At 44.4% G+C, this 15600-nt stretch overlaps 1 protein-coding gene and 1 non-coding gene across 2 annotated transcripts in view; both read right to left on the bottom strand.

The window, feature by feature from the left end:
• LOC124622567 (myrosinase 1-like) overlaps positions 1–15600 on the bottom strand; it is a 52390-nt gene that overhangs the window by 32676 nt on the left and 4114 nt on the right. The window contains exons 2-3 of the mRNA XM_047148313.1: positions 13465–13598; positions 3110–3244 (exon numbers count right to left, since the gene is read on the bottom strand). Of these exons, the coding sequence (XP_047004269.1) occupies positions 3110–3244; positions 13465–13598 (269 nt within the window). The remainder of the gene's footprint in view (positions 1–3109; positions 3245–13464; positions 13599–15600) is intronic.
• On the bottom strand, positions 11261–11334 carry Trnas-cga. Its single transcript has one exon. It is a non-coding gene; the product is annotated as a tRNA-Ser (tRNA).

The raw sequence follows: 15600 nt of genomic DNA, 5'->3' as shown, positions 1-15600 counted from the left end.
GCATCTCGTTTCCCTTTCATAGTCTTTGTGTACATTTCTGAAATATTTCTGTTTTCCCTTCTTTCCTTACTACTGGACTGCCATGCGAGCTCTTGATACTCATGCAGCTTTTCCTTTCCTTCAAGGCTTTCATTGATTTTCCTTTAGATGGTACCTATCTTTCCCATGGTCATGCATACTTCTGCAACCTTGCATTTTCCTCCACCCATTCCTATTTTGCCATGTTCAACTGTCGATCATATTTTTCGCATACTCGTCTCTGTCGATATCAGAGCCTGTATTTTAAATCTTCCATTTCACCAATTAAACTCAATACTTCGTGCGTTATGAAGCGATTTCTACAAGGTCATTTACATCTTTTTGGTCCTCACCTGCCGTTGGAATATCATTGCTCAGAGCTACAATTCACTTTACATTTTATTTCTTTCTCCTGTTTCAGTTGATCGTTGCACACTGCTCCCTTTGAAACTAGAAACAAACTGTATCTTCAATTCACCAAAGTCTTAATTTCCTACTGTTTCAAATTAAATCTGCATCATTTATGATCGGAATCGACATTCTTTTATAATTTAAAATATGGATTCGAAATATCTGTATTACCATTATATAACGTAAGAAAAACACAATAGTACCTCCAGTTCCCTTCCATGTATAGGACTTTCTTTCACGATTCTTAAACAAATTGTTTCATCTTTGTGCTATATGCAAAATTCTTCCAGGCGGATTCACAGTATTATTAGGGCGATTATGAACTAAATACATCTGCAATGAACACTAGCGAACGTCTCTTTAGGTATAGCGATGTAATTATTCATGTCCTCACACTCAGTGAACAATGCTAGTTTATTAACAACAGATGACATTGGAATGTTTGTACTGTCGAACTATTGTTAAAATACCTAAGTCTTTCTAAAAGATGAAGGTCTTGTATTACTCTTAGGACAAGATATTGCGAAATGACATCATTAAGTATAGATAACCCCACATCTCATGAATGACTTTGTTTCCAAGACTTCCCATGACACTACATGTAAGAATTTGCTGAGTCTAGTTGCTCAAGAAAGTGAACTAAGCTTCTACATCTACATCTACATATACATGATTACTCTGCAATTCACACTTAAGTTCCTGGCAGATGGTTCATCGAACCATATTCATACTACTTCTCTACCATTCCACTCTCGAATGGCGCGTGGAAAAAAGAAACAGCTAAATCTTTCCGTTCGAGCTCTGATTTCTCTTATTTTATTACGATGATCATTTCTCCCTACGTAGGTGGGTGTCAACAAAATATTTTCGCATTCGGAAGAGAAAGTTTGTGATTGAAATTTCGTAAATAGATCTCGCTGCAAAGAAAACCGCCTTTGTTTCAGTGACTGCCACCCCAACTCGCGTATCACATCAGTGACACTATCACCCCTATTGCGCAATAACACGAAACGAGCTGCCCTTCTTTGCACTTTTTCGATGTCCTCCGTCAATCCCACCTGGTAAGGATCCCATACCGCACAGCAGTATTCCAGCAGAGGACGGACAAGTGTAATGTAGGCTGTCTCTTTAGTGGATTTGTCGCATCTTCTAAGTGTTCTGTCAACAAAACGCAGTCTTTGTTTCGCCTTCCCCACAATATTACCTATGTGGTCTTTCCAATTTAAGTTGTTCGTAAGTGTAATTCCTAGGTAGTAAGTCGAATTGACAGCCCTTAGATTTGTGCGATTTATCGTATACCCAAAATTTATCGTATTTATTTTAGTACCCATGTGGATGACATCGCACTTTTCTTTCCTTAGTGCCAATTGCCACTTTCCACACCATACAGAAATTCTCTCTAGATCACTTTGTAATTGGAATTGATGGTCTGATGATTTTACTAGCAGTAAATTACAGCGTCATCTGCAAACAGTCTAAGGGGTCTGCTCAGATTATCACCTAGATCATTTATGTAAATCAGGAACAGCAGAGGGCCTATGACACTACCTTGCGCCGGCCGCGGTGGTCTAGCGGTTCTAGGCGCGCAGTCCGGGACCGCGCGACTGCTATGGTCGAAGGTTCGAATCCTGCCTCGGGCATGGATGTGTGTGATGTCCTTAGGTTAGTTAGGTTTAAGTAGTTCTAAGTTCTAGGGGACTGATGACCACAGTAGTTAAGTCCCATAGTGCTCAGAGCCATTTGAACCATTTGAACACTACCATGCGAAACGCCAGATATCACTTCTTTTCTACTCGATGATTTACTGTCTGTCACTACGAACTGTGACCTCTGTGAGAGGAAATCACGAATCCGGTCACACAACTGAGACGATACTCATATGCACGCAATTTGATTAATAGTCGCTCGTGAGGAACGGTATCAGAAGCCTTCTGGAAATCTAGGAATATGGAATCGATCTGAGACCCCTTGTCGACAGCATTCATTACTTCATGGGAATAAAGATCTAGCTGTGTAGCACAAAAACCATATTTTTTGAACCCGTGTTGGTTATGTATAAATAAGTCATTTTCTTCAAGGTGATTCATATGTTCGAGTACAGTATATGCTCCAAAATCCTACTGCAAATTGAGATCAGTGATATGGGTCTGTAATTCAATAGGTTATTCCTATTTCCTTTCCTGAATATTGGTGTGACCTGTGCTACTTTCGTGTCTTTAGGAACAGGCCTTTCGTCAAGTTGTATATGATTGCTAAGAAAGGCGCTATTGTGTATGGATACTTCGAAAGGAACCAGACTGGTATACCATCTGAACCGGAATACTTGCCTTTCTTAAATGATTTGAGTTGTTTCGCAACACCTAAGATATCTACTTTTATGTCACTCATGCTAACAGCTGTTCTGGTTTCAAATTCTGGAATATTTACTTCATCCTCTTTCGTGAAGGAATTACGGAAAACTTTGTTTAGTAACTCCGCTTTAGTGGAACCATCATCGGTAATATTTCCATCGCTATCGCGCAGTGACAGTATTGACTGTTTTTTGCTTCTTTTACTTTCAGTGCAAGTTGACGCACGTTTATACATGAAGAACAAAACATCCTGCTCCATTTATCAATTCGTGATTACACATCGATAACGTTTTATTCGCTCAGACGTACACATCATGTGTGCCTCTTACCATGGGCTGGATTCCGTTCGCGAGCAGCTCGTTGATGAGGTTGTTGTAGTAGTCGATGCCTGGCTGGTTGATGACGTCAACGTCTCCAGTGGGCAGGACGCGCGCCCAGGAGATGGAGAAGCGGTACACGTCCACCTGTTCGAAAACAAGGAGAATCATGTAAGCCACCAGCATCTCTGTTCTTCAATACCTAATTAATACGGTGTATTAACTGCATTGTACGTCTTCTTGAAGCGTTCTTCTACAAAGATTTCTTACGTTCAGAAAAAACCATAATGAGTGAAGAGTGCTCGACGGTGAGGCCGAGCGGTTCGAGGCGCTTCAGTCTGGAACCGCGCGACCGCTACGGTCACAGGTTTGAATCCTGCCTCGGGCATGGATGTATGTGATTGTCCTAGTGTTAGTTAGGCTTAAGTAGTTCTAAGTTCTAGGGTACTGATGACCTCAGATGTTAAGTCCCATAGTGCTCAGACCCATTTGAACCATTTGAGTGAAGAGTACAGTTAACAGTGATGGGAGCAACAGATACACATCATATGTATGTTAAAATGTCTTATATAGGTTTCTAATGAATGGGAGTAGCCTGAATTCAACTAGTGAACTTATTGAAATTTCACCAGACTGAACTATTTTATTCCAAAGAGGAAAAGAAAGTAATTTTTAAAATTCTACAGTAAAATCAAGGTAACTAATAAGTTTGCTGCTGACCCTTAACATTGAAACACCCGCAAGAACAGCAAAAAACTAAATTTTTCTTTTGTTTATATACAGTATAGCAGGAATAACATTAATTGCGCAGGTGATTTGGAGGACAACAGGACGCGAAAATTTGTTCGCTAAGCTGACGCTTCAGACAGTAACATTGCTTCTAGCCTGTTGGAGCATCCAGTTGAAATGAAGTACGATGACGTCATTCCATTCTGTCCCAACCTTCTGTTCACTTTCATCAATCATAGTGGTTCGCGAGTGCTAGCCTGCTAGTTTTCAGCGACCCATGATCAGATGTTTTTGGTGGGTCAGAGATCTTAGGAATGTTCTGGCCAGGGCATCAGCTGAACAACCTCTGTGTGGAATGTAACAGTTTCGGACCTATGGTCTTAGGCTCTTGTATGATGGCCGCTGGTGATGAGTCGAAGTCATGAATTGATCCCCAGGTGGCTGTGTTTACCTCAGCAAGGCAGAAAGTAGCATGCTTGTCCTAGGCGAGGAGTCCAAGGCGGCTGCACCCTGCCTCAGCGAAAGACAGTGGCAATAAACCCTGCTGAGTCAAGAGCGAAGTCAGGTGAGGTGCCAGACAAGCCGCAGGAGCAAGTGTAGAACAACCAGTTGATACCCTGACAGCCAGGCACATGGTGCGTTGCCACAAATTAACAACTTATAGATGCCCAGAGGCGAGCTTGAATCATCTAGGAGGCAGCTCCATCTGTGTGGCACTAGTTGAAGCACTGGAAGCATCAGATCACGCAGCGGCATGTAGACCAGAAAGTGGGGGAGCCAGCAGGTAGATGTAGATGAGGCTGGGTGACTTTTCAGCTGGTGCGAAGTACGTCTGGGTGTCCGTAGTGGTCGGCGACATCATACTGCCAGGACTGGGCTGGAGTATGTATGGTACATAGGGACCACCGAGGCAGTGCCACGGCAGGTGTGGCCTGACGTAATTGAATTCGCCTCTGCAACAGACTGAAATTTTGTAACATGCCGCCTCAGCGATTTTCAGGCCGTGGCAGCGCAATTACTCAGACAGCTAGCTGACCCATCTGCCACGACTTGTGAAGTCTGTCAGAGTGGTGTCACCACAAGAAGATCCGGTCTATCAAATCCCAGTTCGCTGCTAATTTGTGGACCTATTAGAAACAACACTGTACTATTTACAATTTTTTCATGTATTTAATGACGCTACATAGCAAAAGTCTTTCATTTTAGTCCAATACAGCTAATATTTCTATGGATAGATGTACACTGAATTCTAGTTGAACACTAGGTGTGACCCACTAGTTGGTCTACAACGGACTGGTAGTTCGAAAGAGTGGTGATTCCAAGCTGTAGATAGACAAACACTGTACAAGCGAGGACAAGGATTACTATGGTACCCGAAGAAGAGGTTTCTGTCACTATGATTTGGTCGTGGTATGTATTGTGATATTGCTGAAGATGTTGGAACATTTGTTCTGTGCTAATACTCGAAGACTGTATGGGTATGAGCCCATGCCAAGAGCAGGGTAAAGTGTGATTGAAGGTGCATTCAGGAAGGTCGGGTTCTTAATGGGTAATACTTCCATAGGATTATCAAGCAGCTGCAGCAGTGGAAATGTTTGGTTTGTAGCTGTAGCCCCCGTTATTCTTGCCAGAAGCCAGAAAGTAGTTACTGAGATACCACACTGCGTAACTTTTGGTAGTAATCCGTTGCCTCACAGATCTACACCTTGTGTTTCCTTTGACTGCTCTTGTTCATAGCAATTTATTATAGCAATAACTGTACCATATACAGAGTATACCAAGTCATGTCCCGCCTTCAGAAAATAATGTCGTGTTGCAGGCATATATCGTCGGCTTCGTTCTGCACCTGTCCTCTTAGAAGCGACTCATTTGTCTCTGTGACAGTTGGGACTACTGTGGATGGGCACGCTCTAATTTCCTCTCTCTGGCATCGCTGCACTTTGTCTCTTGATATTACTGAATGTTTCTTCCCATCTGGTGCTCTTACCAAAATTTCTTCCTCACGAGTTTCACAAACTTTCCACAATTACTCCATTTTATGGAATTGCATGAGACTCATATCTGGCATATCTAGTGGTATCTTGACAAGATATTTATTTCCAGAAGTACAATCATTTCCACTCTACTTGACAGTTCCTTCCACGCTTGTTGTAGACCACCCAGAAACTGAGTCGTTGGTAACAGGCTAGAAGTTAGCTGTCCATGGTCTGTAAATCAGCTAATTCTATGGAAGTATCACCTACACAGTCGGCAAAACTGCACAACAGCCTTGCCAGGGCCAAACAAGTATTTAACAGGTCTAACCAGACCTATATTATGTTCACACCACTATTTATCAAACTGGGTGTGGTACTTAAATAACGAATACACAATAAATGGCAAAGATATTTCATCAGTTCTACCATAAAACTAGTGCTCTCGTCCAAATTAACGTTTCTAGAACCACACTTGAACAAGGAATTATTTACCGTGCTGTGAGCTTCAGTGTCACCTTGTCCGCCCCCGGTAGCTGAGTGGTCAGCGTGACAGACTGTCAATCCAAAGGGCCCGGGTTCGATTCCCGGCTGGGTCGGAGATTTTCTCCGCTCAGGGCTTGGGTGTTGTGTTGTCCTAATCATCATCATTTCATCCCCATCGACGCGCAGGTCGCCGAAGTGGCGTCAAATCGAAAGATCTGCACCAGGCGAACGGTCTACCCGACGAGAGGCCCTAGCCACACGACATTTCATTTCATTTCAGTGTCACCTTGCTGATTTGGAATAGATACCAGTTGCATATTGGATGAAAAATGTTCTGCTATAGTCAGTACATAGCATTTCCCTGCCAATAATTTCAAAAGGCGTATTAGCCTCCATTAATCTCTGAAGTGGAATACTTGATAGCTCAACTCAGCTCAATGTGCACACTGTACACAGGTCCTCAGACACTTTGCCGCATCCTGTTAACAAGTACAGTACCAGTACTGTTTGGCTACCTCCATTTCCATGGTTCTCCGACCCCCATGCCTTGATAACCCGTGATCACGTGCCTGACTCAACACTTCGCCATGCATAATTGCTGGAACCATAGCATGTGGCTTAAATTTTGTCTTCTGATTTAACACACTGTGAAATTGTCATTGCATTGTAGACAGTTTACAGTCTTCTTCAGTTGGTTGCTCCGCCTGACGTTCTATACTGGTGTGACCCAGTCTTTGTAATAAATAAACCTCCCTACTGAAGTCATCTGCATTCCTTTGGTTCTTTCCAGGTCGATCGATTACCTCCAAATTCCTATTCACTACACTTCAGTGCTCTATGTGCTTTTACCTGATGGATCTTTCAACCGCAATAGTCATATTTATGTGACATGATTCGTCACTAGAATAAATTTTCTGCCGTATAGGTATCATCAGAAATACGTAATAGCATAAATGGGGCATAACAGTTGGCTTATTTGTACCCGAATTTTTCTTCTGCATTTTATGTAATTAGTGTGATTCATACGATATCAGTTGCCCTTGTCCATTTACTTCTTGACTTAATACTTATCCAAACATGTAATTATTTGCGTCGCAAACAAATACACTGGTGGCCAACAGTTCTTTTAATCCTTTTAACATGTCTTCATACTCCGATTTCCACTGGAATCTCATCGTATACCTGTTTTCAATAAGTAAGTGAGAGGTCATGCTATTACTGCAAATTTCGCGGTAAGCTTTTTATAGTAACTCCCTAAACCCAAATATGAGAGTAAATTTTTCCCTGTTCAAAGCACAGGGAAATCTTATATAGTCTTCATTAATGTAGGATTTGTACAGACTCCATCACAACTAATAATATGGCTCAAATACCACATCTCTTGTAGTGTGAAGCGAGACTAATTTAGTGTTAAGTGTGTTGCATACAGTCTGTGGAACAACGATTTTAGTGAAACTTCCTGGCAGATTAAAACTGTGTGCCGGACCGAGACGCGAACTCGGGACCGAGGTCGAATCTCGGCCCGTCACACAGTTTTAATCTGCCAGGAAGTTTCATATCAGCGCACACTCCGCTGCAGAGTGAAAATCTCATTCTGGGAACGATTTTAGTCATTCCACTTCCTCCTCTACATCGTCTGCAAAGATCCAATACGCTTGGTCTTAACTCTTTCGAAACTTCATCTACCAATCGATGAAATGTTACTCGCGCATTTTCCAAACCAAGCAGCATATTGTGGTATTGGTCGTGCTCAAAGATGTGTAACTGCCGTTTTCTGTCATTCCTCCAATGCTACTTCCAACTCCCCACATTCATGCGGGAAAAATATCAGTACTGCCCCCAAACTGTTCAAACTTTCAGTTACGTTTTGTACGGGATATGTGTCTGTAATCAGATGACCAGATATTTGTAGTCACAGCAAAAGTGATAAGCCTCAGTTCGATCAATACCTCAATAATGCTGTTCCATAAATGTTGTTTAAAGAACTCCGTCACCAGCTGCACGTTATGAGGTACAGCCATGGCTCTGATACACATTGGCCCATTCCTAATTCGGACACTGTGTTGTGCTACAGGTGGTGCTAGGAAAGCCCAAGAAAGATTAAACTAGTCTTCAAACTCCATTAACAATTCCTCCTTGGATAATTTTTCCGTGCTTTCCGAATGTTTTATCTTCTCCTATAATTACATACTGGTGGCTTGTTTATATGTAGTGTCCGAGCTCTTCTTATCAAGAATATCTCTCTACAGAATCTCTTAACAGGAGACCAACAGATCTGTAGACAAGTGAATGTCTTCAGTCCCCAAGTTATCTATTCTGATTGGCACCACCTGCTCATCCTCCACCTCCTGTACATGTAAAATATTCCTCTGAACAAAACTGCGTGATTTACCTAATTCATCATTTTTCTCCCAGTGGATTAATCACACATAACCTGTTTGCAAACAGATGAGCTCCTACACTCATCCACAGCACTTTTCCCATAGCTTTCAGTATTTTATAAGGCGAATTAATTCTCAGTGGTCTTGAACACAGTTCAGTTGCACCAAGGATGAACCTTGTGGAAATCTAGCATAGACAACAGTTTTCTCCGGGTTAAAACGCCGTCAGTGGCCAGAGACAGTGGTTATGTGAGTGTGAGCTGTGTTTTCTACGTTAGAAGAATGCCTTTTAGCCGCAACCCCATGTGTGTAGTACTTTTATTGTCGTCCCTGTCTGCGAGTCAGTTTCTCCTCTGTACGGTCAATAGCACACTATCATTTCCATAATGTTGTCGCTAAACTTACGAAAGATTAGTGCACTCCAGTGTCCAGTAAAAGCTTGTGTTTTCCTCCATCTGCTAAGCGAGTTAAGCAAAATTCCGCCTCTGCACTTGTTTCTGTTATGCTAAATTAACTAGCTCTACTCAGAATTCTAGAGAGACTGACTGAAGATAGGTTGCCATCTTTCAACAATATTTCTGTATCTGGCATGATCAGCCACATCGGTAGCATTTGATGTCAGTTGTAAAAAGAAACGCTTTCTTTCACGGAATTGGTTAAGCGAATCCAGTTCATCTGATACTAATGACATTCCTGTGACTCCAGTTAAGTCTTTCGGAGACTCTTACCATACCTTTCTTAATACAAGTCACATGTATTGACATTAAGTTTCCCGTTTCTCTCCATGCAGCAGTGGATGGTGCTTTCTGACACACTGTTTAAATTCACCCAATAATACGATTATCCACATCTATTCTTTCTACTATAACGCTGCAATAAGACTCTCGCCAGACTGTCAGATGTATGAGCACTCTCTACTTATACTCAGCTTCAGAGCTGTCAAAATATCGTCTACAAATGTGAACACAGCCTCTCCTGTTTTACTTAAAATGTGAGGTTGCTGCACTAGTTTCTGGGGTGGATATTGATACTTTGGACACGTCTCTGGTTTCTTGTAATTGCTCTAACTACTTATGCTGTCCACGTTATCTTTCCTCATCTGAGCCACTGATCAAGGAAAGACTGAACCACCTCTGTAGTGATAACCTGTTGTTCCCCAGGTTTACTCATTGCAAACCCTGAGTGTACGACAAAAGGACAAAACAAAAGGAAAAATACAGTAAAACTTAATACTAACATTACATTACAATTTTTCCTACTAATGTTTTTTAATCCTTACATGTGAATGCTAATCATGCAGCTCTCTGTATCCTCCAGCAAATAGCCCAGGGCCTTTACATTCAAAACACTGCTGAAGATTGAGTTCATGGGACATTATGCTACAGCAAGTTGCACTTCCACACCTCACTAGGCATATTCTGTCATATGTTCATCTATTGTTATCTACCCAGTGCAATCAATGCTGAATCCATTTTCGCGAATCGTTCCTTCAACACAGGTCTCCTATGTAATTGCTTCTCCATTGTCAATCAGTTGAGCAAAGAAAGTTTACCCTCATTCACTCTACTGAGATGATGATGCTAATTGCTGACGCACACATTGCTGGCAGTAATTGTCTATTTCTGGCAACACTGTAGTAGTGTCAGTGTTGTGGACGCTGCTATTTGTCAGGATGATCGACTGAGGATGCTATATAAGATGTCAGGTGCACACTACCAGTTTCTCGGTAATACTCCATTAGCAATTGCACTGTGACTCTAGTACAATGGCTGCTGGTAGCAACTCGAATTCATGCACTGAGGCCCAGATAGTCATGGTAACCTCAGAAAATCACAATGCTACGTTCGTACCTCGCAGCAGATGAGGACGGCATGTCTGTGCGCTACCTCAGTGAAGAACAGTGGCAAGAAGCCTTGCTGAGTCTTTACTGACACACCTGGTAAACCGCAGGAACAGGTGTAGAGCAACCAACCACTTCTCTGGGGAATCATGTGTGTGGTGCGTTGGAGCAAAACCCAAGATCCATCGAGACATGCACGGCCCAGCTCGTGACACCCGGGAGATGGCCTCGGCTGTATGATGCTGATTCAAGCCCCACAATACCACATCTAGCAGCAGCCCATAGACCAGCAGCTAGCAGAGATAGTTGGTAGATGTCGACGATGCTGGGTGATCTGTCAGCTGGTGCGGAGTATGTCCTGCAGTTGGTAGTAGTCGAAGACAGCTTACTGTTAGGTCTCGGGTTGTGAGAGTTTATGGTAGGTTTTTCACAAATTTGTTAAGGCTAATCCCTTCTTGTTGTAGTACGTATTGATCACAGCACTGGAACATCAGACCAGAGTCTGAGGTAATTACGCTCGCCACTGTGCCTAACGTCTTGCCTCAGCACTATTCCAGCACCGAAGCGAAATTAGATTATCAGCTAGCTGGCCAATCTGATCATGGCTTGAAAAGCTGTCTGGAGGGTAGTTGGTGCGGCAGTAGTTAAGTCACAATAGTTTGAGGGACAAGGAGTCTTGTATTATCTAGTTCAAATATGACATATAGTCCTCATAAGTATCCCAATACTGAAACTTCCTGGCAGATTAAAACTGTGCCCCGACCGAGACTCGAACTCGGGACCTTTGCCTTTCGCGGGCAAATGCTCTACCATCTGAGCTACCGAAGCACGACTCACGCCCTTTCTTTCAGGAGTGTTAGTTCTGCAAGGCAAAGGTTCCGAGTTCGAGTCTCGGTCGGGCACACAGTTTTAATCTGCCAGGAAGTTTCATATCAGGGCACACTCCGCTGCAGAGTGAAAATCTCATTCTATCCCAATACTACCGGCCTTATCGCGTCGGAATGTAAAAGCTATTATCCCTAGTACCATATACGAACCAGAAGTGATCATGTTGTCTATCAATACCTCATACCAGCCGGCCGGTGTAGCCGAACGGTTCTAGGCGCTACAGTCTGGAACCGCGCGACGGCGACAGTCGCAGGTTCGAATCCTGCCTCAGGCATCCATGTGTGTGATGTCCTTAGGTTAGTTAGGTCTAAGTAGTTCTAAGTTCTAGGGGACTGATGACCACAGAAGTTAAGTCCCATAGTGCTCAGAGCCATTTGAACCATTTTGAACCTCATACCATCTTGCGCTGGGTTGATAAGATAATTATGAATATTGTCTGGAAACCTTCATTCTCATCAGAGACTCCACACAGAGATACGTCAGTTATGGTTGCATACACAAAAGCTTGGATTTGTCAGAGAAGACAAGCTGACGCTCGGCATGTGCCCCCTCTCTTCGTTGCTCGCACCACTGTCGGCCCACTTCTCATTGCTGTAGAGTCATGGGAAGCCACAACATGGTGGCTGCAGCGAAACTCCACGGCATTCCTGAGGTTCTCACACTGCCCTCGTGGATACTTGTCCTGCTGGAAACAGTCCCGTTTCCTGAATATGGGTACACTAAATGGCTGTACGATCCTGTGATCTAACACGCCCTCGCAAGCTGTGCTTCTCTACTCTGGGGCAGCAGTTGTAAGAGGTAGCTGAGATTCTCCACAGTATAAAGTACAGTGCATCTGAACCCCTAGATTCCACATTAGCATGACGTTCGTAGGATACTGTCCACAAGAGTAGGAATATTGCAGACGACAAACCACAGTGCACAATCTCAACAGCCATGTTCGTGTCACAATCGAATACCGCCAGGAATTGGTAGACATTCGTCCATTGACGTGGCACAACGCTATTTACTCACAAGCAAACAACGTTTAAGTGAGGAATATACATTGTATTTCTTCATTATATAGAGTATGTAGATGGTGTTACTTTCAACCCGCCAGGGTAGCGACACGCCGGCCCTGGATCGAATTCGCCCGGCGGATTAACGGCGAGGGCCGGTGTGCCAGCCAGTCTGGATGTGGTTTTTAGGCGGTTTTCCACATCCCGCTAGGTGAATACCGGGCTGGTCCCCATGTTCCACCTCAGTTACAGGCGTCGCAGACATTTGAAACGCATCCGCACTATTTTACGATTTACACTGGACGCAGACAGTTGGGTTACACTGATTCCGTCCTGGGCCGGTACGGGGTGGCAGCATGAAGGGCATCCGGCCATCCCTAACACTAACACTGCCAAATCCTTTGTAACCACGCCGACCCTGCGACCGCTGTGGGACTATGGCGTAAGTGAAAGAAAGAAAAAAAGATGGTGTTACTTTCACGTGTTTTGTGCTGTTGTTGTTAAACTGTAATCATTAATTTAACTGGAAATGTACAGGGTGGGCAAAGTGAAACCGACCAGGAAAGTACTTCAAGCACCTGAAGACAGATAATCCATCTTATCAAAACGCACCTGGTGGTAAATAATGTAAACAGTTTTGCTTATCGTAAGGTGCACGAAGCGTTTTCCTGGAGCTTTATAGTGCCCATTCTTTATTACATTTCATTCGAGTTTGACTTTTGTTGCGTGCCTCGCCCTGATGTTGCAGTTCTTCTAAGCAGCGTTGTACTTCGTTAATGGTTCAAATGGCTCTGAGCACTATGGGACTCAACTGCTGAGGTCATTAGTCCCCTAGAACTTAGAACTACTTAAACCTAACTAACCTAAGGACAACACTCACATCCATGCCCGAGGCAGGATTCGAACCTGCGACTGTAGCGGTCGCGCGGTTCCAGACTGTAGCGCCAGAACCGCTCGGCCACCAGCGGCCGGCGTACTTCATTAACGTGAGAGTGGAGACTACGACTGAGTCACAACATAACACGGTAGATTCACCGAGTACCACACCTGTGCAGCGGCAGCGAGTACTTACATTGAGCGCCTTGAGCATCTGCACGTCCTCCTGGTACTTGTGGTACGAGTCGCAGGCCACGTCGCCGTTGGCACCATTCGTGCCGTACTCTGGGTGTTCGTGCAGCATGTAGTCCCAGATGTTCTCGCCCTTGCCTGCGTACAGGGCGGTATGTTATTGCAAGTAGTGCAGTGTAGTTTTGCATGAAATGACAGAAAACCCGTTGGGCGAGGAAGTTTAATACCTGCAATACCACTAGCCTTTTGGAAATGGACTCGACACATCTGAAAAGTACATGTAAAATAACTGATTGAGATTAGTGGAATTTACGAATGTTTTTAATCAAGTCAGACAAATGAAAGGGGTAGCGCAGTGACAGATAGAGAAAGTGGGAGGCAAAAGCCTGAGGTACAAATAGTGGCTCGTATCCGTGGTGGAGAACGATCAAAAGTTAATGTCAATGAAAAGCAAACGTTCAGGCAGAGGATCTCTTGCGTGCTTAAGGTGGAGATTGCGAGGTGTCAGCAAAATCTGACGTGTGGAATACCACCTTTTACTGCGATTATGGCTTGTTGTGAACAACCGAAGCTGTCAGTATTTACTATCAAAAACAGTCTTTATCACAATTTATTTATTATGGTGACCGGTTTCAACCACTATTGTGGTCATCTTCAGACCTACATGTCGTATACAAAGCTTTAATTAGAGGGCTACATACATTAAAGAAAATATATAAATTTATAAAGCTATAAAACGATGAATTACCAATGAGTAAGAACCTCCTTCTGCTGGAGAATCACTACTGGAGAAACTATTTTCCTTTCCTTTATTGTTATTTGACACCTTGCAATAAGGTGGGCTGGCAGCAGCACACTACGCTGCTCTTCATCCACAAGTTTTACAGAGAAAATACAATGGAGACACAGAATATACAGAACAAAGTGCAGGGCAAAAAACAATATACACAAAACACGTAGCCGTTCACACGTGAAGACACCTAAGGAAACTGTTGGCACTGCACACGGACACTGATGACGGAGACGACACGTGAACGATGGAGCGTGGGCGGAGAATAGCACTGAGGCACAAATACGACGGCACACACACTTTAACGATGGCGATGATCTCCGGCGTACAAATGTCAACTTTATGTGTGCGAGTCCGGGGACCTCCCAAGAGGGGAAGAAGGTGGTGGGGGATGGAGAGGGCAGAGCAAAGATGCCAAGGGCAGAGGAGATGGGGGGAGGAATGAAGGTATGGGGTAGGGGAAGCCTGGGGGAGGAGGGGGGAGAGAGGGAGGAGGGAGGGAAGGGGGAGAGAAGGGAGAGAGGGTGCCCATAGGAACAAACACAGGAAGAAGGAGGGAGTATCAAAGTTGGTAGGAGGGGTAGATGGAGGGGAGAAGGGCATCATCAGGGAGAGGGAGCTGGCAGAAGCCACCTTGGGAGAGGGTATGGAGAGTGGAAAGATGGAGAGCGGGTGGGATGTGGAAATACAGGCGCGGCAGCAGATGGGGGCGGGAGAGGACGGGAGAGACAAGCGGGTGAGGAGGATCAAGTTTATGGCAGGCGTAGCGGATCCGTATCCCTTCGAGGAAAAGGAGGAGGTGGGTGAACGGAATAAGGTCGTACAGGATCCACGTGGGGGAGGGGAGATGCTGTAGGCGAGGCGAAGACCATGGCATTCTAGGATCTGAAGGGATTTGTAAAAGGTACGGGGAGCGGAGATCCAGGCAGGGTGGGCGTAGCAAAGGATTTACGGGTATGCAGGATAGTGGAGGGGTCCAGACCCCATTTACGGCCAGAAAGGAGCTTGAGGAGATGGAGGCAGGAGCGTGCCTTGGCTTGGATTGTTCGGAGGTGGGGGGTCCAGGAGAGGTGGCGGTCAAGGGTGACGCCAAGGTACTTAAGGGAGGTGAGGGTGATAGGACGGCCGTAGACGGTGACATAGAAATCGAAGAGGCGGAAGGAAGGGGTGGTTTTGCCTACTATGATCGCCTGTGTTTTGGAAGGATTGACCTTAAGCAACCACTGGTTGCACCAAGTGGTGAATCGGTCAAGATGGGACTGGAGAAGGTGTTGAGAGCGCTGCAGGGTGGGGGCGAGGGCAAGGAAGGCGGTGTCATCGGCGTACTGGAGAAGGTGGATGGGGGGTGAA

This window comes from Schistocerca americana, chromosome 7, assembly GCF_021461395.2.
Source record: "Schistocerca americana isolate TAMUIC-IGC-003095 chromosome 7, iqSchAmer2.1, whole genome shotgun sequence".
Taxonomy (NCBI): Eukaryota; Metazoa; Arthropoda; class Insecta; order Orthoptera; family Acrididae; genus Schistocerca; species Schistocerca americana.
The sequence above is the reverse complement of the archived record's forward strand: the minus strand, read 5'-3'. Positions and strand labels throughout refer to the sequence as shown.